The sequence below is a fragment of the Ambystoma mexicanum genome, chromosome 10 (assembly GCF_040938575.1).
Source record: "Ambystoma mexicanum isolate Mex_15411 chromosome 10, UKY_AmexF1_1, whole genome shotgun sequence".
Classification (NCBI taxonomy): Eukaryota; Metazoa; Chordata; class Amphibia; order Caudata; family Ambystomatidae; genus Ambystoma; species Ambystoma mexicanum.
Window position 1 is genome coordinate 1,112,841,639 of NC_090932.1, and position 22,666 is coordinate 1,112,864,304.

The window sequence follows — 22,666 nt, forward strand, 5'->3', positions numbered from 1 at the left end:
CGGTTTTGTAGGCAGTGGCGGCCGAGGTGATTTTCTTTTTGTAGAGGATTGAGGGGATTTTCCTCCAGGATGTTTCTGCCACTCTTTCTGCATTGCAGAGCTATTTTAGGTCAGCTGTAAACCATTTATTTAGGTGAGCTGAAGGTTTAGCCTTTCTAAGTTTTAGAGGTGCGATTGTATTTAGTGCTCGTTCAAAGGTTTTATTATATTATACGTTTCAACCAGCGAGGAGGGGTCATTGTCTGAGTTGTGAGGTATGCTTGCAATGGGTTGTAGAAGGGGCCGTAGGTTTTCAAGAGTAATGTTGCACTTATTTCTAGACAAGGTTTGAGGAGCTAAGGTCAAGTTGGGATTGATGGGGGGCCTTCTCCTTTATGGAAAAGGTAATGCAGTGGTGGTCAAACCATGCACATGGAACATTGTTGAGTATTGTGGCGGAATAGTTGAGGTCTGCCAACCAATCCAGAGTTCTGCCTTTAATATGGGTAGGTTTGTTAATCCCGAGTTTGAGGCCTAATTGTGAGATGGTGTTTTCAAGGATTGTGGCGTTAGCATCTTTAGGGGCGTGGAGGCCTAACTTCAGGTCCCCTAGTAGGATGAGATGTGAGCCAGGTTTGGTGTTTTGTGTCAGTAGGAGTGAGATGTCTTAATTGAAAGAGGAGATAGGGCCGGGGGGCCGATAGATAAAATGGAGTAGTATGGTACGGGTGGCAATGAGCGGTAGTTTAACTGAAAGGAGTTCTGCTGATGGGAGGGGAGCGTTGATTAATTCTCCAAGGCCAAGTTGGGATTTGGCTATGAAAGCCACGCCAACACCTTTGCTGGTGACTCTGTCTGCTCTGATGATTATGTAGTTGTCAGGGAGGGCTAACGCAAAGGCGGGACCTGCAGCAGGGGATAACCAAGTTTCGGGCTTGGCCAGGAAGTCTAGTTGGTTGCAGGATATGAAATCTGCAATGTCGAGAGCATGGGCAGCCAGTGAGCGGGCATTGATAAGGGCTCCTTTGATGGAAGGTATATCTTGAGGTGGAACTGGTGGTAATAATGTAGAGGCTGTGATTGAGGGTAGGTTATCGAGAGGGCGGGGGTGGGGTTGTTGATTTGTTCCATAGCAGGCCTAATACTGTCCTGATGAGTGTTAGGGCTGTTTTCTTTTTCTTCCTGTGTAGGAAGCGAGATCCTAGTCTTGCATTCCTCATAGTGAGAGATCAAGGCACAAGTGGTGTAGGAGGGGAGGCGAAGAGATGGATCTATTCAGCTGGGGAGAGTGGGCAGGAGGCAATGGTGGAAGAGTTAGGACCAGCAAGTAGTAGGTTGGATTGGATGGGTGGTAAGAACTTAGATGGAGTTATGGTATGAAATTGGGGTAGAAGGGTGGCCATAGTGAGCGTTACTCTGCATAAAGTGGCCATTTGGGTACTCTGGGTGGTCAACACACAATGGGCTGTGGAGTGGGAGGCTCTGCACAGTAGTGGCACAACCAAAAAGTAGCAGATTGGGCTAGCTAGCTGGGCACAGGAGGTGCTAATAATGAGATGTTAGGCTGGCTACAATGAAGAGCATAGTGGGCATAACACCATAACACCAAGGATAAGCATGATAGGCAATACTAATGAGTAGAGCACAATGGCTGAACGAGGCAAGCAGTGCTAATAAGCAATGGAGTTGCTAGTCAAAGTAGGTCACATTTAGTAAGTGACACGATGGCTGAACATGATAGGCTGTTCTAGTAGGCAAAGCAATAAGTAAATAAGCATAAGTAAATGGAAAAAACTGATTGCATGGAAATGCCCGACTGAAATCATCGAACCGATTAAACTCTTATATGGGGATACCAGCGTGAGAGTCAGACTATCGAGAGACGGTTCACTCACGGAACAAATCAGAACATGGAATGGCCTAAAACAGGGATGCCCATTAGCAGCTACTCTATTCCACCTCTAGATGGCCGATCTGGAAATAAACATTTACACACCGCAAATAAATCCTCCAAAAATAAACAATACAGCCATACCCTGCATTATGTATGCTGACGACATAGTGCTTCTTGCAAAAACACAGAAAGGAATGCAGATTGCACTAGAAAAACTAGAAATATACATGACAAAGAATAAACTGAAAATAAACACGAAGAAAACGAAAGTCATGTCTCTAAAGAAAGAAAATAAGATCAATCGCCAGCTCCCGTCTTTCCACATAGGAATGGAAAAAATGGAAATAGTAAAAACCATAAAATATCTTGGAATATGGATCTCCCAATCACCAACAGAAGAAGAAGGAACAAGTTACTTACCTGTAACTGTTGTTCTCCAGCATGGGTCTGGCATGGATTCACATGCTCATGAATATTCCCCGTCGTCAGGCTGGGAATCCTCGGTAAAGAAAAAACCAGTATCAGTTTCGTTTCTGATCTGTCTTTCGTAGTAATAACCAATCACTGGTCTCTGCGTCATACTGACCACAGCCAATGACTGCCCTCTACCTAAGCACCGCCTCTGGCAGCCATCTTCAGATTTGGAAGCACGTGAAGTGGCAGTATGACCAAGTGAAGAGCCGCAGAGGGGTAGGCGGAAGGGTTCGCATGTGAATCCATGCCAGACCCATGCTGGAGAACAACAGTTACAGGTAAGTAACTTGTTCCTTCTCCAGCATGGGGTCTGGCATGGATTCACATGCTCATGAATAAAGAATACATAGCAGTACACACATGCACAACCACGGGAGGTGGCAAAGGCTCAACATTAAGCATTACATCAAACTCAACATTAAGCATCTTACCTCCTCACCAGGCTCACCTCAGGCGAACAGGTTGCGCAGCACTGCTTGGCCGACCCTGGACTCCTCCCTGGAATCCCGGTCGACGCAGTAGAATTTCGTGAAGGTGTGCGTCGACCTCCACGTAGCAGCCCTGCATATGTCCAGCAGGGGCACACCAGAAAGGAACGCCGTGGTAGCTGCGATCGCTCTGGTGGAATGGGCTCTCGGACGGCCAGGCAGCGGTCGGTTTGCCAACCGTTGACAGTACATGATACAGCCGGAGAGCCATCTGGAAATGGAAGCCTTCGAGAGAGCTTTCCCCTGATTGACAGGTCCAAAGTTCACAAAGAGTTGTGACGTCTTCCGAAAACACTTCGTGCGGTCCACGTAGAACTTCAGCGCTCTAGCCACATCCAGCGAGTGCAAAGTCCTCTCAGCCGGCGACGAAGGCGACGGGAAGAACACAGGCAACACCAAGGGTTCGTTGAGATGGAAGTCCGACGGTACCTTGGGCATGAAGGAGGGGTGCATCCTGAGCACTACCCTCGTGTCGTGAAAAGTCAAGTACGGGGCCTTGCAGGAAAGGGCCTGGATCTCTCCCACCCGTCGTGCGGAGGTGATGGCCACAAGAAACGCTGTTTTCCACGACAGAAACTTCAATGGGGCCGAGTGCAGAGGCTCGAAAGGAGGTCCCATGAGCTTGGTCAGCACCACGTTGAGCTCCCACGCCGGGGCCGGAGCCTTCACCGGCGGGAACGATCTGAACAGTCCCTTCATGAACTCTTTCACCAGACGATGAGACTACAAGGACGTCCGGCCCGTGGTTCTGGTGTATCGGGAGATCGCAGCAAGATGAATCTTGATGGACGCGTGTGTCAGTCCAGCTTTGGCCAGCGTCAGCAGGTACGGCAGTACCTGGGGAGCCGTAATCCGTAGAGGGTTAATCTTCTGTGCGTGGCACCAGACAGAGAACCTCTTCCATTTGTGTCCGTAGCATTTAAGAGTCGAGGACGCCCTGGCCTTTGCAAGAACCTCTCTGCAGTCGGCCGGTATGTCGTATCCTCCAAACTCTAGCGCTGCAGGAGCCAGGCCTGCAAGTTCAGCGATTTCGGGTCGTGGTGGAGGATGGCGCCTCCTTCCCTGGAGAGTAGATCCGCGTCCACCGGCAGCTTGATTGGCGGGGACGCTGACAAGTCCAGAAGGTCCGGGAACCATATCTGCCTCGGCCACGCAGGTGCTACGAGGATCATCCTGCACCGTGACCTCTTGAGCTGGTTGACGAGCCGGATTAGCAGTGGCAAAGGAGGGAACGCGTAGAGGAACAGGCCCTCCCAGGGGAACGAGAAAGCATCGCCCATGCTCCTCGCCTGGGGAAACCTGCTGGCGAACCTCCGGCACTTGGAGTTCGTCGCCGTCGCGAACAGGTCGATCTGGGGTGTGCCCCACCGTCGGAAGAGGCGATCCACTAGATCCTGCCGTAGTTCCCACTCGTGGCACGAGCGCAGCTCCCTGCTGAGTGAGTCGGCGATGGTGTTTTTTATCCCTGCCAGATGAAACGGCACCAGAAACATCCTTTGGGCGACGGCCCAATGCCACAGGTCCTGCGCCTCCTTGGACAGTGCTGGGGACCTGGTTCCGCCCCGTTTCCTGATGTAAAACATGGTGGTGGTGTTGTCGGTGAAGATCCTCACCACCTTGCCCTTGAGGGACGGAAGGAAGGACCTGAGGGCCCAGAACACTGCACGGAGCTCCAGGACGTTGATATGGAGGGACTTCTCCGTCGGGAGCCAAAGGCCTCTCGCGTGCAGATTTTCGGTGTGCGCTCCCCACCCTTCCAGGGAGGCATCCGTGGTCACTGTCTCCTGGTGGTCTGGGGTCTGGAAGTCCATGCCCGCCGTCAGATGCGCGCGGATGCCCCACCACCGGACCGCTCGGCGGAAACTCTCGTCGAGTGTGATCCTCTCCTCGAAGCCGCCCGTCGTTTGGATCCAGCGCGCGTCCAGGAACTCCTGCAACGGGCGCATCCGGAGCCTGCACAAGGGGATGAGGTAGATGCAAGAAGACATCATTCCGAGGAGGGACTTGATGGACCTCACCTTGGCCGCGTCGGAAACCAACATCCGCTGTACCTTGCCCAGGATGGACCTGGTCCTTTCCTCCGACGGGGAGGCCAGAAGGGACACTGTGTCGAGCTTCGCTCCCAGAAACAGTGCGTTTTGCGCGGGTACCAGGTGGGACTTGGCGTAGTTCACGGAAAATCCCAGGTCCGTGAGAAGTTGGACGGTCCTTGCCGTGTGATCCACGGCGAGCTCCCTCGTCTTGGCTCGGATGAGCCAGTCGTCCAGGTAGGGGTAGACGTGGATCCCCTCGCGGCGCAGCTGCGCCGCCACCGGTGCAAGGCACTTGGTGAATACCCTGGGTGCCGACCGTAGTCCGAAGGGGAGGGCTTTGAACTGGTAGTGACGCCCTTGGACCACAAACCTGAGGAATTTTCGGTGCCCCTTTAGGATGGGAATATGGAAGTAGGCATCCTCCAAATCCAACGACGACAGGAAGTCTCCTTCCTCCAGCTGACCCAGGACGTGCTGGAGGGTGACCATCCGGAACTTTTGCGCCTTGATGAACTTGTTCAGACGTCGCAGGTCCAGGATGGGGCGCCATCCCCCCGTCTTCTTCTTCACGAGGAAGTATCTCGAGTAAACTCCGGAGCCCCGAAGCCTCTTTGGGACGAGTTCGATGGCGCCCTTCCTGAGCATCGCTTTTACCTCCAGGGGAAGTTGAGGGACGTGAAGTTCTTTCCTGGCCACGGGGGGGACGCGCGGGCACCTTCTCTGGAACTCGAGCGCGTGGCCCCGGGCCAAGGCGTCCAGCACCCAACGGTCAGTGGAGATGGACTCCCACACGCTGATGAAGCTCGCCAGCCGGCCTCCCACCGGGGTGCTTCGGTGGGGGCCCGACCCCACGGCCGGTTCAATCCTGCTTGGACGAGGCTTTGCTGCCTTGACTTCCTTGGCGACGACGGCGGGGTCCGCCAGACTTGCCTCGTCCTCTGTAGGCCTCCTGAGCCGACGAGCGGGCCGCTTGACGGTAGGTGGAGAAACCGCCGCCGGAACCTTTGGAGGCGCCCTTGCCTCCGCTGCTCCGAAAGGGCGTCCGTCGTTGTTGCAGAACTCCCAGGGCCCGGGCCGTCTCAGTGTCTGCTTTAATGGCCTGAAGGGAATCGTCCACTGTTTTGCCAAACAGGTTGTTCCCATCGAAGGGCATGTCCAGGACTCTGGTCTGAACGTCTTGACGGAAGTCCGTAGCCTTGAGCCATCCACGCCGCCTAAGGCAAACGCCGTTGCCCAACTGGCGGAACCCAGTGTCGGCGATGTCCGTCGCAACGGTAATGGCGTGGTCCGAAGCCACCTCACCTTCCTGCAGGATCTCCAGGGCCTCTGTCCTCTTGTCGTCCGGCAGGAAGTCCAGCAGGGGAGCCAGTTTGTACCAGAGCTCCCTGTCGTAGCGGGCCACGATAGCCAAGGCGTTGGCCGCTTTAATCGTTGTCGCTGCCGACGAGATGACTCTGCGTCCCATAGCGTCCAATTTCTTTCCCTCACCGTCCGGTGGGGAAGTCGATGTGGAGGCCGCACCCCCCCCGCTTTCTTCCTGGCTGCCGCGGAGACGACGGAGTCCGGGGTAGGCTGCGCCCGGAGGCACAGGGGGGCCGTGTCCGGGACCCGGTACTTCTTCTCGTACCGGTCTCTTCTAGCTGGCGTCGTGGAAGGGTTCTTGAGGAGGGTGAGGCCCTCATCCCAAATGTCGTCCAATAGAGGCACTGAGAGGACCGTCTTCCTCTTGGCCTCGCGCCGCTGATAAAGGAAACCTTCCTTCTTCTTCTCCTCAGGGCAGAGTTGAAAAAGCTCAGATGCCCTGGTGATCATGGAGTGGAACGATCCAATCTCGTCGGGCGGAGAAGCCCTGGTGGGAGGCGACGACGGTACATCCTCGTCGTATACCTCGTCGTCCGTACCCGTCGCTGCCGTGTCAGTCCCCGTATCATCCCCTCGGGTGGACGGGGATGAGGGCTGGAAGGGGCGCGACGGCTGAAAAGGAGGCGGAGGGTGGATCCTTCTTTTCTTGGTAGGGGGAACCCCAGAAGGTCCCGGTTCTGGGTCCCCCGACGGGAGAGGTTCCGTCGGCAACGGTAGTCTCGTCCTTATCTCTGAGCATAAGGACTGTATATCCAACAAAATGGCCGCCGAGTTGTCTCGCGGCGCTGGCAGAGGGGAATCCGACGGGCGATCAGGGGCCCCGTCGGTACCCTCGACGATGTCGTCGTCACCTGCGTCGGGATCCATCCCGACGGGTCGGTCTTCTTCCACGCCGAGGCCGTGGCTTAAGACTTCGACCAGCTCCTCCTCCGAGGTTGAGGCCGAATCTACGACGACGCCCTGCCCCCCCTTTTTCTTCCCCACGGGGGATTTCACGGGGGTCCTATCGATGGGCACAAAAGAGGACTCCCTCCGAGGTGGCAGGGAGACTCTAAGCCCCGAGGTCGCCACCACTGGTGTAGCCTGCACAGGCTGAGCCAGGGCCGCCGCGACAGTTTCGATAGAGGGCTTGGCCGGATGGATTAAGGCCTTCATCACCTTAGGTGCGCTCACCGCCTTATCCTTGAGGGGGGGGACACCGCCTCGCTCCCCCTCCGATGGGGCCTTCGAGCTCGACCGGGGCCTCTCCAGGAGCTTCGCCGGGTGCTCGGCCTTCCTCTTACCCGACCCAGAGCGTTGGCTCATGGTTGATGGTGCCGGGGAGGGTGCGCCCTGCCTGGCGTCCGTAGAGCCCGACCGTTCGGCGCTCCCGGTGCCAGCGGACTCGCGGTGCTTGGCCTTATGTTGGACCCCCGTCGCCGGGGCGTCCTCAAAGGTCTTAGAAGACCGCTCAGATTTCTTCTTCTTCTTCTCGCCGGACGGGCTCTTCCCTTCTAGCCAGTTGTCGAGACGTTGATGGCGGTCCTTCATGGTCCGCTCCGACATGTTGCCGCAAAACGCACAGTCCTTCTCCACGTGCGTCTTGTCCTCATGTAGGCAGTAGAGACAAAAAGAGTGTTCGTCCTCCTTGAAGACGTTCTGCAGCTGGCATCCAGGGCAGACCCTGAACAGCTTTCCGGGCGTCGAGCTTCCCTTCTCCTGGGCCATGACCGGGCCTGAGAAACTTCTGGAGTCCTCCAAAAGCGTAGCTCGACGAATCTTCACCCTTGAGGGGCGCAGACGAATCCGACATGGGTCCCCGTTGATCGGATAGAGAGTCGGTGGAGCTTGAGGCTCTTTTGACCGAAAAAACGAAGTTTTTGAGAAAAACGTGAAAAAAAAATAGCACTAACGCTCGAGAGCAATAGCACGAGGATCCCAACACATGAACGTGCGGTAAAAATCTGAAGATGGCTGCCAGAGGCGGTGCTTAGGTAGAGGGCAGTCATTGGCTGTGGTCAGTATGACGCAGAGACCAGTGATTGGTTATTACTACGAAAGACAGATCAGAAACGAAACTGATACTGGTTTTTTCTTTACCGAGGATTCCCAGCCTGACGACGGGGAATATTCATGAGCATGTGAATCCATGCCAGACCCCATGCTGGAGAATGGGCGGTACACCTCAAAGAAAAAACCTTATCCTTAGCCCGGCAAGCGAAAATAATCCATCGAAAGTACGGAACATTCTCACTGACCCCAGTAGTTACATTCTACAAACAAAAAGTAACGGCCATACTAACATACGGAGCAGAATCCATGATAAATATCAACTCCAACATCTGGGACAAACTGGAAGGGTGCTTCTGGAAAAAAGGACTAAACCTGCCGATTTCACTACCCATCACACGAATTAGAGCAGAACTTGCACTTCAATCGCTCCAATCCATTGCCTCATGGAAACAACTTGATTTATACAGGACAATTATGACTAAAACCAATACCCCACCTCTGGAAATATTCAGAACGAGGAAAAATTGCAAAAGAGAACATGCCTTAGAAAAATGGAAAACAGCGACAGAAGCGAAAAGAGAAGAGCAAGATATATCGATGGAAATGTTATTAGAGAGACCGCAAAAAGCGAAAATAAAACTAAAAGAGAATGACTGGATGAAGACTAACCAAGAGAAAAACAAATACCGGCATAATATACATAACCCATTTGATAACAGAAGAATTAACCAACTACCTTCATACCTGCAAATATTTCCGTCTTCAAAAATCAGAGATACATTTATGAGACTTCGGTTGAACATCCTCCCGACACGAGAAATAATGGCAGCCAGAAAACAAATCCCCATAATCAAAAAATACTGTCGATTTTGCAAGAATCCCAAGATGACCGAGAGTTTACATCACATAATCATGATATGCCCGGCATTGAATGAAAAAAGACAACAATCGAGAGAATGGTTCATGAACACCGAGACTGTACTAACACCTGAAGATCGCTGGGCGAGGATGATATCTGGGTATGAGAAAAAACTGGTGTTTGCCCTAATATCATTCTGGCACAATATCATGAACAATAGATGAGTACGACAACACACATACACGAGGAAAGAAAACAAGAAATAAGAATAAGGACAAAGCTCCCATAGCACTCGCTTTGTAAAATGAGTAAAGATCACAAGAAAAGTAAGATGAAAGGTTTGAATGCAAACCAAACGTTTAAAAATAATAATAATAATAAGTAAAACACAGGCTGTTCTAATAGGCAATGCAGTAAGAACACAGGTTGCTCTATTAGGCAATGCAGTAAGTAAAACACAGGCTGTTCTGCTAGTCAATGCTCAGTTGAATGGTTTTACTAAGCCCCTAGTTGGACTTCAGAAAAACAGTCCCAACAACAGTGAACCCACTGTGAAGAAAATATGACAGTTATTAAACATGCATCCACACTGATACAACGACATAGGGAATTCTTCAATCGAAATGTAGTGGGCTTTTTACAAATTGATAAAACCTGGCAGACAGGGCTTTTTGCAAAGTGAACTTTGAATTTTGAGAAACTGTTTCTGCAGAGTTACAAAGGCCAGAGGATGGGTGAATAAGTTACTACAACCTTAGCAATGGTCAACTCAGATGCTGTAGCGGGCCAAAGATTTTGTGATCTGATAAATATTGCATATAGCAGATGTTATCTCCTGAATGCATGGGAGCCATTTGTTTTGACCACTAGTGAAACATGGGGCGAGTCAATGCTCAGGGCTGAAGTAATTGAAACCCAAGAGTTTCAATTGTATTTTGAGATGTGCTGTGTGTGATGAAATGGCAGTCATTTAGATTAGAACGTTCCAATGGATACAGGGAAACGGGGAATGAGATAGTTATCGCTAGTTCAAAGAAGAACTGGTTTACTCTGCCTTCTTCATATTGCTTGAAGTACTTATGCAAACCATTTGCAATTAAGAGTTAAGGTTACAAGGGCTTAGGCCAGTTATTAGTAATTCATTATGTTTGCATCCAAATGTTTAACGCATTGATGATGTCGTGACCTACCGCAGACAAATCACAAAAGGAGATAAGAGCTGCCAAAGAGAGTGTAGGAATTGGAGAAAGATGACATTTCTTTGAAGAGGCTTTGTCCAATCACACGTGGGGGGTAGATTTTAATAAAGTATCTGGCAGTGTTTTAACTGTTGCAAAAATGTATAAAATGTATCAACTGATGTTGTTTGTTGAGACTTGGGTTAATTTGGTTCCCCGACACCATCTAAAAGCTCCCCGGACAATTGCACAATAAACTTGCTTTATGTATGAAACGTGCACTCGTTTCTCAGGTGGTGGGCCCACTTTGGTTAAAGGGTTTTAGGGGCCCTCCCCCACAGGGGCATAGAACAGGTACAGCACCGGTAGCAGTAGAAGCACAATATTCTGTCACAAAGAACAGGCAAAGCACACACTGCGGCAACTGTGCATGATTCTCTCACTCTGGGCTGGCACAACACAAATGTAGCAGAAGTGCAAGTCTCAAACAGAATTCAGTATGGGCAGCAACAGTGCAGCTGGTGCAGTGTGGGAAGGAACAGTAAAAGCTCCAGTAAAGGCTGCACGATTGGGTTGCGTTCAGCAGGCACAAGTCACGGCTGACCATCTATTCCCAGAGGGCATTATGTAGGCGTGAGTCCATACATCAGTTTTACAGATATCACATCACATACCTCAATATCCTGCGGAGAAGATAATTTCTTTCCAAGAGCTTTAGTAATCATGCTCCAACGTGTTTTTACGCCTAAAAAAGACTAGAAAAGAACAAGTATTGTAAATAATGATTTAATCCATTTTAGTTTTCAAATCAATTCCTTTTCCATCTGAAGTAGCCTTGAGTGTTGCATGTGCTATATAAAGAGTCCAGGTATTAAACTAAAATTCTAACCATGCACCCCAGCCACTTCTCACAGACTCCCTATGCTCATATCTTACTTCCCATTTCCTCATCCTAAAATCCCACCTACACCATCATGTCCAAATCCAATCCATTCTCTTATGCTTACATTTATAAAATATGTAGATTTTGAAAGCATTGTACCTGTCCTGCGGACAGCATTTTGATAAAATGGAACTATATGCTCAAAACGATTAAGCGTGCACATAGAAATGCTGAGAATAAGCCAAATGCGTTAGCCTGCAGCTGTAGCCAAAACGTTGAGGTACTAGTTACCCAGGAGTACAAGGGGGTAGGGAAATATTTGTAACCACTTTGCACCTAAACCACTGCTTATGCAGCTGCATAGTTGTCAAGGGTTTCTACAGTCAAACAAGATCATCCGAATAGGACTGCCAGAGGGTCAACTAAATGTTGAACTCACAGGAAATCGTATGGCAATTCCTAATGTCACTGTCTTCATCTGCTATTTACAGACAGGCTGCAGTCTGCACTTTCTAAACCACATCCACCCAGGCACACCTTTGTTTCAGTGCTATGTTCTCTCACACAGTGCTATTTGTGCCCCTTATGGAGTGTCATGGCAGGGCACTATAGAACCTCCAACCAAAATAATCACATGCTGAGTTGTTGCTGCCATGATGGTCTCATCCATTTAATATGCAATATGGTGTGAAGTGCCAGGTAAGCGCAGTTGCTGCAGCAGAGTTAAGTTTGAAAAAAAACGTTGGCCTTTTTAATTTATGGAAGCGTGTCTGCTGGGGGGGTGGGGGGTCCCAATAAATCTACAAAATGTCTAACAGTTGCCACAGTTGAAACAGTGATTGATGTGAGAGCGGGTCCTGGATATGTATTGTGGCCAAGGAACCCGGCATCCAGGTATACCTTCAGAATTTTTAGAGCATCCTCCTTATCTTAATGCACTAATTTCTTCGACGGGTAAGATTTACTGCCGTTTTTTTCTAGAATATGCCTGGATACTATTTGATAAGTTGTTTAGAGGCAAATAAGGGAGAGGCTCTCCCTCCAACAAGAGGATGAGAAATGAGCAACTGGTATAATGATGAAAAATCTCCACAGTTCGGCAAAAACGGTAACGCTAATGAGGTGGTTTTTACAGGTTCTGAGAAGACGACCACGGATTTATTTTAATGTTCCGTATTTGACAGTATCACGTGATGCCATAGGAAATTACATTTCTTTATTTACAAAAGAGTTGGACTTAGAAAAATAGCACCTATCCAGTAAACAACACAGAAGATGTTGTCTTAATGAACAATTATACATATGTTTAGAGTTCCCTGTGTTTGAATACACTGGCTGAGGAAGAGATTAAATTGCATTTATCAACAGCAAAGAAAGTGTGGGTTTTTGCTAGTGGAATATGCTTGAGGAAATAAAGAAAACTGGAAAGATTGAAAAAAATATAAGAATATAATGCTTAAACAATTGAGGCGGACAAAGAATAATAAAGTTGGAACTTACAACAACAATAACCTGGAAAAATCAGTGGGGATATTGGTGGAAAGGAAGATTTTACCCTAATGGAAAATGAAGGGTATTTTTCAATTATGCATGAAAGAAAATGTCAATGAGCTACCAAGAATAAAGTCCAACCTCGAGGTAAGAAAACGAGATAAGGAAAGCCAATGGTTAAATCTAATGGAAACATTCAGGAAATGTGGGGAATAAAAAATACAAAATCTTTGCAGGAAGGTTGGAGTGGGGGAGGAGGTGGTCAGGAAGTCATTAAACTTACAGGATGTATAAAAAAGACACCTTCGGATGTGGAGAAAATAAACTAATAAGATAGAGAATAGGGAGTACAGATTCAGTTATATTGCCAACAAATGAACAATATATGCTGGAAGACAAGCAGTTGCTTGACAAAAGAAATAGCGTCACAGGAAGTTTCAGTAGAGAAAATGAACATAAAAAAGGAGATATCAACTAACAGTAGTACGTCACATATGTGCACATAAAGTGGCAGTATCAACCAAGAAGAGCCACAGAGGGGAAGGCGGGAGGGTTTGCAAGCAATCCATGCCAGACCTATGATGGAGAACAATAGTTACAGGTAAGTAACTTTAACCTTCTCAAGTATGGGGTCTGGCATGGATTCACATGCTCATGAATAACGATTACACAGCAGTACGTATGCACAACCACGGGAGGTGGCAAGGCTTAACAGAAGCAATAAACACTCACCTCTGGAACAGACTCACCTAAAACAAACAGGTTGCGTAGCACTGCTTGGCCGAATCAGGACTCCTCCCTGGAATCCCTGTCAACGTAGTAGAACCTTGTGAAGGTGTGCGTGGACTTCCACGTAGTAGCCCTCCAGATGTCGAGGAGGGGAACACCAGAGAGGAACACCATCGTTGCTGAGATGGCTCTGATGGAGTCGGCCAGTGGCCGGCTATCCAGTCGATGACAGTGCATGATGCAGCCGGAGAGCCACCTGGAAAAGGCATTTCCTTGATTTACAGGTCCAAAGTAGACTAACAACCGAGAAGTATTCCGAAAATCCTTCATACGTGCCACGTAGAACTTCAAGGCATGAGCAACGTCCAGTGAATGCAAAGCCCTTTCCACTGGCGACGAAGGATTCGGAAAGAAGACAAGTAACACCAAAGATTTGTTGAGGTGGAATTCCGAGGGTATCTTTGGCATAAATGTGGGATGCATACGCAGTACCACCCTTTAAGCATGGAAAGACAAGTAAGGCTGCTTTCAAGACCGGGCCTGAATCTCCCCGACCCACCTGACTGAGGTAGTAGCCAGGAGGAAAGTAGTCTTGCACGAGAGAAACTTGAGCGGGACCAGATGCATAGGTTTGAAGGAGCTCCCATGAGCTTAGTAAGCGCTACATTGAGCTCCCAAGCCAGGGCAGGAACCTCCACCGGCGGGAAAGTCCTGAAGAGTCCCTTGAGGAACTCCTTGACAAGTCTGTGAGACCACAGCGAAGGTCTGCCCGGAGACCTGGTGTACCTGGATATGGCCACAAGATGCACCTTGATAGAGACGTGGGCCAGTCCCGCTTTGGCCAAGGAAAGCAAGTATGGTAGAAGTTGTGGGGCTGTGACACGCAGCAGGGTAATCTGAGTCCGGCACCACACAGAGAACCATTTCCATTTATGTCTGTAGCATTTCCCCGCTGACAAACCTCTGGCCCTGGGCAGGATGTCCTTACATTCTGCAGGTAAAGCATAACCTCCAAACTCTAGGGCTGTAGGAGCCATGCCCTCAGGTCCAGAGACTTCAGGTTGTGATGCAGAATCACCCCCCGCGCCCTTCTCTGGCAGGAAGGTCAGGTGACAGGGGCAGCCTGATGGACGGGACCACTGACAGATGCAGCAGGTCCGAAAACCAGATTTGTCTAGGCCACACTGGGGTGACGAGTATTTTCCTGCAGTGGAACTGTCTGAATGTGTTGATCACACATAAGAGGAGAGGAAATGGAGGAAAAGGTTACAGGAACCGGCCTTCCTACATGAAGGATAACGCGTTCCCCCATGAACCTCTGTTGAGGGAACTTGCTGGCGAACCTCTGGCACTTGGCATTCCCCACCATCGCAAAGAGTTCCAATGGGGTTGGACTCACATTCCGAACAGAAAATCAACCTGGCCCTGGTGAATTTCCCACTCGTGGCAAGAACGCAGTTCCCTGCTGAGCGAGTCTGCAATGGTGTTCTTGACTACCGTCGGGTGAAACAGGATGAGGAACATGCCTTGACAAATGGCCCAGTGCCACAGGTCATGGGTCTCCTTGGAAAGTGCTGGTCAGCGGACCCCAGGTTTCCGGATGTAGACCATGATGGTGGTGTTGTCTGTGAAGATCCTCACCCCTGTGAGGAACTCGTGGTGCAAACAGTAAAGACAGACACGTGATCACAGTTCAAGAGTGTTTATTAAACTGTATGCAGGTTGGAAAAACACCTAATCTAAACCTAAATCTAAGACGGGAGCAAGCATCGACCATCAAATGAAAAATAAAGCAGTCCTAGTGGCGTTGTGTCAAATAAAAAGGACCTATACTTAGAAACCTATTGCCAAACCTTATAACTAATACAAAAAGGATGTGGGATTGATTGCAAGAAAAGAAAGAAGTGTTCTTAAACAATATGTCAGGATGTGGTAGCTTGGCCTTCCCCACGTTTTGAGCACAGCGTAAGGCGAGATCATGGAGCACAGTACAATTTTGAGCTTCCCCAGCATGAGACGACAGTTCCAGTTTCAGCACTTAGGACCGTCGATGGCCATGTCTCATTTCTCTTGAAAGTCTCTTGCCTTCAAGGACCAGACACATTTAAGTAACAAAACAAAGGTTTGGTTCTACGAACACGTTTGGTGATGGCTTCACCTCTGGGTCCACCTCTTCCAGGTGCTGACTGCTTACACATTTTATTCAACAAATTCAGAAGACAGTTCCTTTCTCAGTGAACTTTGGGTGACAGCTTTCCACCCTGGATCTCCCATGAACGGGCTCGGATCCCAAATGACAACGGGATACTTCCCTTTCCCTTGCAATACACAACTTATTGACTTTCTAAACAGTTCACTGTGGACATCCCTCTGCTGGGTTCATGGTTGTCAACACACCTTTTCTTGGGACTTTAGACTTGGGCTCTCTTTACTGGCATCCATTCTTCGGGTTCACTCTTGCCGTTTCAATACTTTCAAATACCGGCGGGATTCACTTCCCTTGTACTTTCACGATGCAGGATTCACTTCCCTTGCTTTTCTTAACTGTTTGTAGATCGAAGACTTTCGATTGTATGGGGATTTCGCTTGCCCTGTTGTATGACCACTTTGGCGGCTCTCCTACAGCCTTCTGGGGTTTGTAGTTTTACTCAACATGGGATCGACCAGTGTCACTCAAGCTAGCACCCACGTGGTGCCGGGTCCCTCTGCAGCTGGTCTTCCCTTAACACATGCACAGTTCTTCGAACTTCTCGCAATGTGTCACTTTGTGACTTTCATTCAACACAGCCCAGTTCTTATCAGTTGTCCCTCTGACTCACCAGCTGTGATGAAACGCTTGGCTTTTCTCTTCACTGGATTCAAGGCCGGTACCACTGTCGCAGGAGCTTCCCTCGCTCTTGCTCATCAGCGTAGGCACGCTGTGGGGGTACCTCCGGCATCTGCTGCTACACACTTCATCTATTGTCCTTGGTCTTACGATTCCTTTTGTGGGGCTTTCGTGGGTTTGCGTCGGAAAGGGCAAGGTTGTGTCTCTCCTTGTCAGCCTCTCGATATTTGCCGCCTTTCTCCTCCTCTTGAACTGCTGGGTCTGGATTACCGTCTCGTCGTGCTGTCTGTCTGCTTGTACAGTGCTCTCTGGCTCCACCTTTTATCCTTGTGGGGAAAGGAAAGGGCCGTCGGGTGTGTGCGATTCTGATCAATTGCCTGACTTTACCTAACATGTCCCAATACCACGGTCAGGCAAACGGCTCTGGTGTTAGTATGTTGTCGTTCGTGTTGTGCGGAAGTGTTTGTGTCGGAAAAAGGGGGGTTAGTGTTTTTGAATGTCCAATGGAAGAGGATGGGAAAAAGGTGTTGAAGGAAGGGGGATACCGCGTCTCACCCACTCCCTGAGAAACCCCACCCCTCATCCAGGCGATTCTCCCTCACTGGTCCACCCCCAGAAACTGGATCCAATAGTGATGGCCGTGTCCTGGCCACCTGGATGACAGATCCCTGAGGTCTATCTAGGGAGACACCTTCAGGTTTCTCACACCACCTTGCCCTTCAATGACGGCAGAAAAGACTTGAAGGCACAGAATACGGGCCAAAGTTCCAGGATGTTGATGTCGAGGTCCTTCTCTTCTGGTGGCCAGAGGCCTCTGCCGTCCAACTGTCAGTGGGGGCTCTGCCTGTGGTGACCGTCTCCTGGAAAGGCGGAACTTGAAACCGAATTCCCTGGATGAGATGCGGCCGTACATGGCACCACTGGATCGCCCAACGGAACTCCCCATTGAGGGAGATCTTGTCCGCAAAGTTCCCGGACACTTGCACCGATCTCGCAAACAGTAACTCCTGGAGAGGTCTCATGTGAAGTCTGCACAGGCGAACTAGGTTGATGCAGGAGGACATCATGCCCAGCAGTGACTTCATGGCCCAAACCGTTGCTGTCTGAGCCGATGACAAGCGCTGCACCTTGCCTTGTATGGCTCTCACTCTCTCCCCCAAGGGCGACGCCAAACACGTCACTGTGTTGAGTCGGGCATCTAAGAACAGCGTGTCCTGAGATGGCGTCAAATAGTTTATGGGGAACCCCCACTCAGTCAGCAAACATACGGTTTCCAACGTGTGCTCGCTTGCCAGACCTTGTGATCAGGAACACAACAGCCAGTTGTCCAGGTAGGTGTGTATGTGGATGCCTTCTAGACGAAGATGTGACGCCACCAGGGCAAGGTACTTCGGAAAAAACCCTTGGGGCTGACTTCAGGCCGAAGGGCAGAGCCTTGAAATGGTAGGGCTGACCTTGAACTACAAATCGTAGGAACCTGCAGTGTTTCTTGTAAATGGGGATGTGGAAGTAGGTGTCTTCCAGATCCAACAACGTCAGAAAATCTCCTTGCTCCAATTGGCCAAGCACGTGTTGGAACATGACCATCCGGAACTTTTGGGACTAAGTACTTGTTGAGATGACGTAGACCCAGGTTCGACCTCCAAACCCCCCCCCCCATTTTCTTTTGAACCTGAAATTATCTGGAATATACTCCATAGACCCAGAGACGCTGGTGACAGGTTTTATTGCCACCTTCTGTAACATGGCCTGCACCTCTTGAAGAAGCTGTGGTCCGAGTTGTTCTTGCCGCTGAATCGGTGGAAAACAAGGACACCTGCGTTGGAACTCCAAGGTGTGCCCCTGTCCGAGAGCATCCAGCACCCATCTGTCTGTGGCGATCTTTTCCTACAGGCCGATGAACCTCACAGGCCGGCCTCCCACTGGGGTGCATAATCAGGAGACCGAGGCCACAGCCAGTTCAGGCCTGCTTGGGGGTCAGAGCTCTGTCCTGCAGGTGCCGCTGCCACTGTACTCTGCTGCCTTGTAAGTGCCCCCAGTACGCTTGAGTGGAGGAGTGTGAAGGCTGGCGGTACGTGGTATTATAACCCTTGGAAGATCTTCCAGGTTTTTCTCTGGAAGAGCGAAAGGATGATGGTCGTCGCTGCTGGAAAGTTCCCAGGGAGCGTGCTGTCTCTGTTTCAGTCTTCATTTCCTGCAACGACTCGTCGACTGCCTTTCCGAAGAGGTTCTCCACATCGAATGGCATATCCAGTACCTTAGTCTGAATGTCCTGGCAGAGGTTTGTTGCTTTCAACCAACCGTGAAGACGCAAGAAGCCCCATCTGGCAGAAACCTGTGTCCATGATGTCCACTGCCACTGTGATGGCGTGATCCAAGGCCACTTCCACTTCCTAAAAGAGTTCTAGGGCCTCCACCTTCTTGTCTTCGGGCAGGAAGTCCAGAATATGTCCCAGCTTGCACCATAGTTCTCGGTCATATTGGGACAAAATGGCTAGGCTGTTAGCAGCCTTGATGGTAGAGGCTGCTGTATAAATTATCCTCTTATCCGCTGCATCTAGCTTCTTCCCCTCCTAGTCCTGTGGTATATGATATGATACAATATGGCATTTGTAACGCGCCTATAGACAAGTGTTTCAAGGCTGACGACGATGGTTTCGCTGAGCGTTTCCTAACTGCAGCCGAGACCACCGAATAAGGCAAGGGCTGAGACCTTAGGAACCTGGGAGCTGAATCTGGAACCCTATACTTCCCCAATCTGTCCCGCTTGGTCAGGCTGTACTTGGGTTTTTAATTAGAGCCAGGCCTTCCTCCCAGAGGTCATCCAGGAAGAGAACAGACACAATGGTCTTCCTTCTCGGCTTGCGCCGCTGGTTTTAGAAGCCTTCTTTCTTAGTCTCCTCTGGAACCAAGTGAAACAGTTCAGAGGCCCTTGACATCATAAAACAAAAAGGATTCAACTTTGCACATCCGCGCGTGGTGTTTCTCAGTCAGCCGCAATAGTCGTCCTCGTCGGTGCCCATAGCCATGGTAGCTGTGTCCATGTGCGGGGCTCTCGGTGGAGTCTTCTCGCAATGAGGTGGTGGAGTCAGATGACACGAGGACCAGCGTCTTTCAATTTTCTCTTCCACAGGGGTGAGCTCAACCTCAGATGCTTTTGCTTCTCCCGTGGAGGCGTAGGTCCCGGTGGTGGCAACCTCTGCTGGATTTCAGTGACCAGTGTGTGCAGGGTCATTGGAATGTCCAGCGACACAACCCTACGTCTAGGGGTGAAAGGAGCCAGTGGAGTGGAATATGGCCTGACGTGTCTTCTCTTGTGAGTAGGGGTTCCAGGTCCACTGCCCCCAGTTCCTCCCCCTTCGTAATCCGTTTAGTAACCGTTGTGCAGATCATTCTCTCCCTCGTCGGTACTTGAGTAGATCTGCTCCAGCCTATCTGGAGCAGCCCGCTGGTCTACATACTGGGGAAGTTCTGCTGGGGGTGGGAGGACTGTCTCTCTCTCCTTCACAGGAGGTTGTTTGGTTGGTGCTGTCGCCAGGTCTTTTCCTGACCCCGGAATGGCTGCCTCTACAGCCGTATCTCGCTTCGGGGCTAAGGACACCCGTGGAGCCGTTGTCACCTCCTTTGTGGGCTCACTCTCTTTCACCGCTGCCATTGCGGACGTCGTTGAATTCGTCGACGATGTGCTCATTGCTGCTTTCGTCGACATTGCTGGCTCAGTTGACCAGTCATGCTGCGAGGTCTTAGCCAGCTTCGACGAGTCCTCTCCGGACTGGTCTCTTGGTTTATCTGGACGTGGTTGGGGACGTTCGCTCTGAAGAGGCCCCTTTTGTTGGTAGGCTCCCTGTGGAGGCAGACTGTGATGGCGATAGCCTTTTGCACTACTCGGGACCCAGCGAAGCTAGCATCACAGAGCTTGGCCTTCTCTTGGACCACCGCGAACGGGGCATCCTCAAAGGATCTCGACTTCCTCTCGCAGGGAGTACGCTCCTCGGACCAGCCGGTCCTAGAGGAGGCTTGACCCTGCCCCTCCTCAGCCACCACTCCGCCAGTGCCCCACACCCTACCACTACCTCTAAAAAATGCACATCCACCCAGCTTCTTAAATTCGCTCTTATCCACGCCCGCTCCCTCCCCGCCCATGCCCTTGAGATCAACAACCTCATTACTACACACGACTTAGATATACTTGCCGTTACTGAAGCCTGGCTCCACAAGGCCTCTGGCCCTGCCATCTCCCTTCCCCTCCCGCAAAGCTACTCTATCCTGCGACAGGATCGTCAGCTCGCAAAAGGTGGAGGCATAGCCCTTTTATCTAAGTATACACTTTCCATAAGGCAATGCGATCACCCATGGGAAGGTAACTCCGACCTCCTCTCAGCTAAACTGTCCCTCTCCCCTAACTGCACTACAAATTTACACATCATTTATAGGCCCGCAGGCACAGCCCTGATTTCCAAGGGAACCTCCACCATATTCTAGGCAACAACTTTAAAAGCTCCACAAAAACCATCCTACTCAGATTTCAATCTAGGTCTCAATGACCCAAAAACCAAGGCAGCCCTAGCCAAAGATCTCAGACCTTGGCTTCTCTCACAAAGTCACTAACCCGACTCACGACAAAGGCCAAACCCTCGACTGGGTGGCCGGTCTCAACTGCTCCTCTACCATTGTCTCCAACACGTCCTTCCCATGGACTGATCATAATTGTATCCAATTCACAGTGCCCACCAATCCCTCCACTAAAGTACTCCTATGCCCCCCCCAGCCATGGTCAGAAGTTCCAAAAAATTAACCAAGGACAACCTTCTCCTCTACCTGGATGACCCAGAAGTTAAACCTCCCTTCACAAGCGACCCAAGCTCGCTCTGTGACATCTACTCCTACATCCTTACTAAAGCCATCAACGCCATAGCCCCAATCAAAGCTAAAAAGGGAAAAAAATCCAGCACACCAACTCGTAGTTCACAGAGGATCTACTAGCCCTACGCACCAACAAACGCCTAGCCCTATCCAATTGGCAGGCAAAGCTTAGTGACCCACGCTGGAAGAATTCAAAAGGCACTCTATGCAATACAAAAAAAAACATTTTCAAAGCCAAGTCTAACTCCTTCAACCACCAATGCTAACTACAAATCTAAAGAAATGTTCGCTATCTTCCAAGACCTCATCACTTCCTCCTCCAGCACAGATGACATCCTCAAAGATGAAGCCTGGAGCCCCAGTATACAGGCAGCCATGCTAAACAAAATTAAACTCCTGCAAGATAAAATTCAATCACAATATAAGACACTTCCCAAACCTGCCTGTCATGCAACGCCCAGCAGCGTCCCTCTCAGACCTTCCGCCCCTCTCTTATCTTTCAGAGACGTCTCAAAGCCGGAAGTCATAAATATACTCCAACATCTTAAACCATCCATGTGCAAAGGTGATACCTGCCTGACTCCTTACCTCATCAAAGATTGCACCGAATCCCTGGCTCCTATCATCACTGCGTTCATCAATGCCTCCTTCACCACAGCTACGGTCTCTTCCATCCTCAAGGAAGCATGGGTCCACCCCCTCCTAAAAAAAACATCTCTTGACCCCACCTCCCCAAACAACATCTGCCCTAGCACTACCGTCCCCTTCCTTCTCAAGATCCTAGAAAAAGCAGCCCACAACCAGATCCAACACTTCATAGAGTCCAACGCCATCCTGGGCAAAAAGCAATCAGGTTTCCACAAAGGCCATGGTACTGAAACCGCACTCCTAGACCTATAAAATCAAATAACCAAGATAATAGACGCGGGCAAACAAGCCCTACTGCTGCTGCTAGATCTCTGAGCTGCGTTTCATCTCGTTGATCATAAAATTCTAACCTCCCACCTCACCAACGCAGCTCACTTCTCCAAACAAGCCTCCTCCTCCTGGATAACTTCATTCTTAGAAGGCAGAAGCATGAAGGTCTTCTCGGATCAGGTTAACGCTGCACCCACCATCATCCAGTGTGGAGTCCCTCAGGGCTCCTGCACAGCACCCACACTTACAACTTGTTTACAAAACCACTCTTCAACAAACTGGACTCCCTAGGCATAGCATACACTAACTATGCCGACGATACGCAAGTCCTCCTCCCTCTCACCGGCTCCTATGACCAAGATTTAGCAGCCCTCCTCCAAATGTACACCTCCATTCAACCCTGGATGGCTGCCAATGGACTATGCCCCAATGGAGACAAGACAGAGATCATCCTCCTAGGCCCTAAAGAAACCCTGTCCAAACTCAACCAAAATACTGCAACTTCGCCATCGACAACACCACCATCCATGTCTTCCCTTCGGTGAAGACCCTTGGTGTCTATCTAGACTCTTCCCTGTCCATGACTCGTCGTCATGTCAGTGCTATTGCATCTGCGTGCCCCCCCTACACCACTAAACTCATAACTGCCATTAAACCGTTCCTATCCAGCCAAAACTGCCTCTCCATCGCTCAAGC

The 22,666-nt window shown here is 50.2% G+C and overlaps 1 protein-coding gene across 1 annotated transcript in view; it reads right to left on the reverse strand.

The window, feature by feature from the left end:
• LOC138492039 (poly(ADP-ribose) glycohydrolase-like) overlaps positions 1-22,666 on the reverse strand; it is a 1,720,160-nt gene that overhangs the window by 1,495,863 nt on the left and 201,631 nt on the right. The window contains exon 4 of the mRNA XM_069618967.1: positions 10,934-11,014. Within this exon, the coding sequence (XP_069475068.1) occupies positions 10,934-11,014 (81 nt within the window). The remainder of the gene's footprint in view (positions 1-10,933; positions 11,015-22,666) is intronic.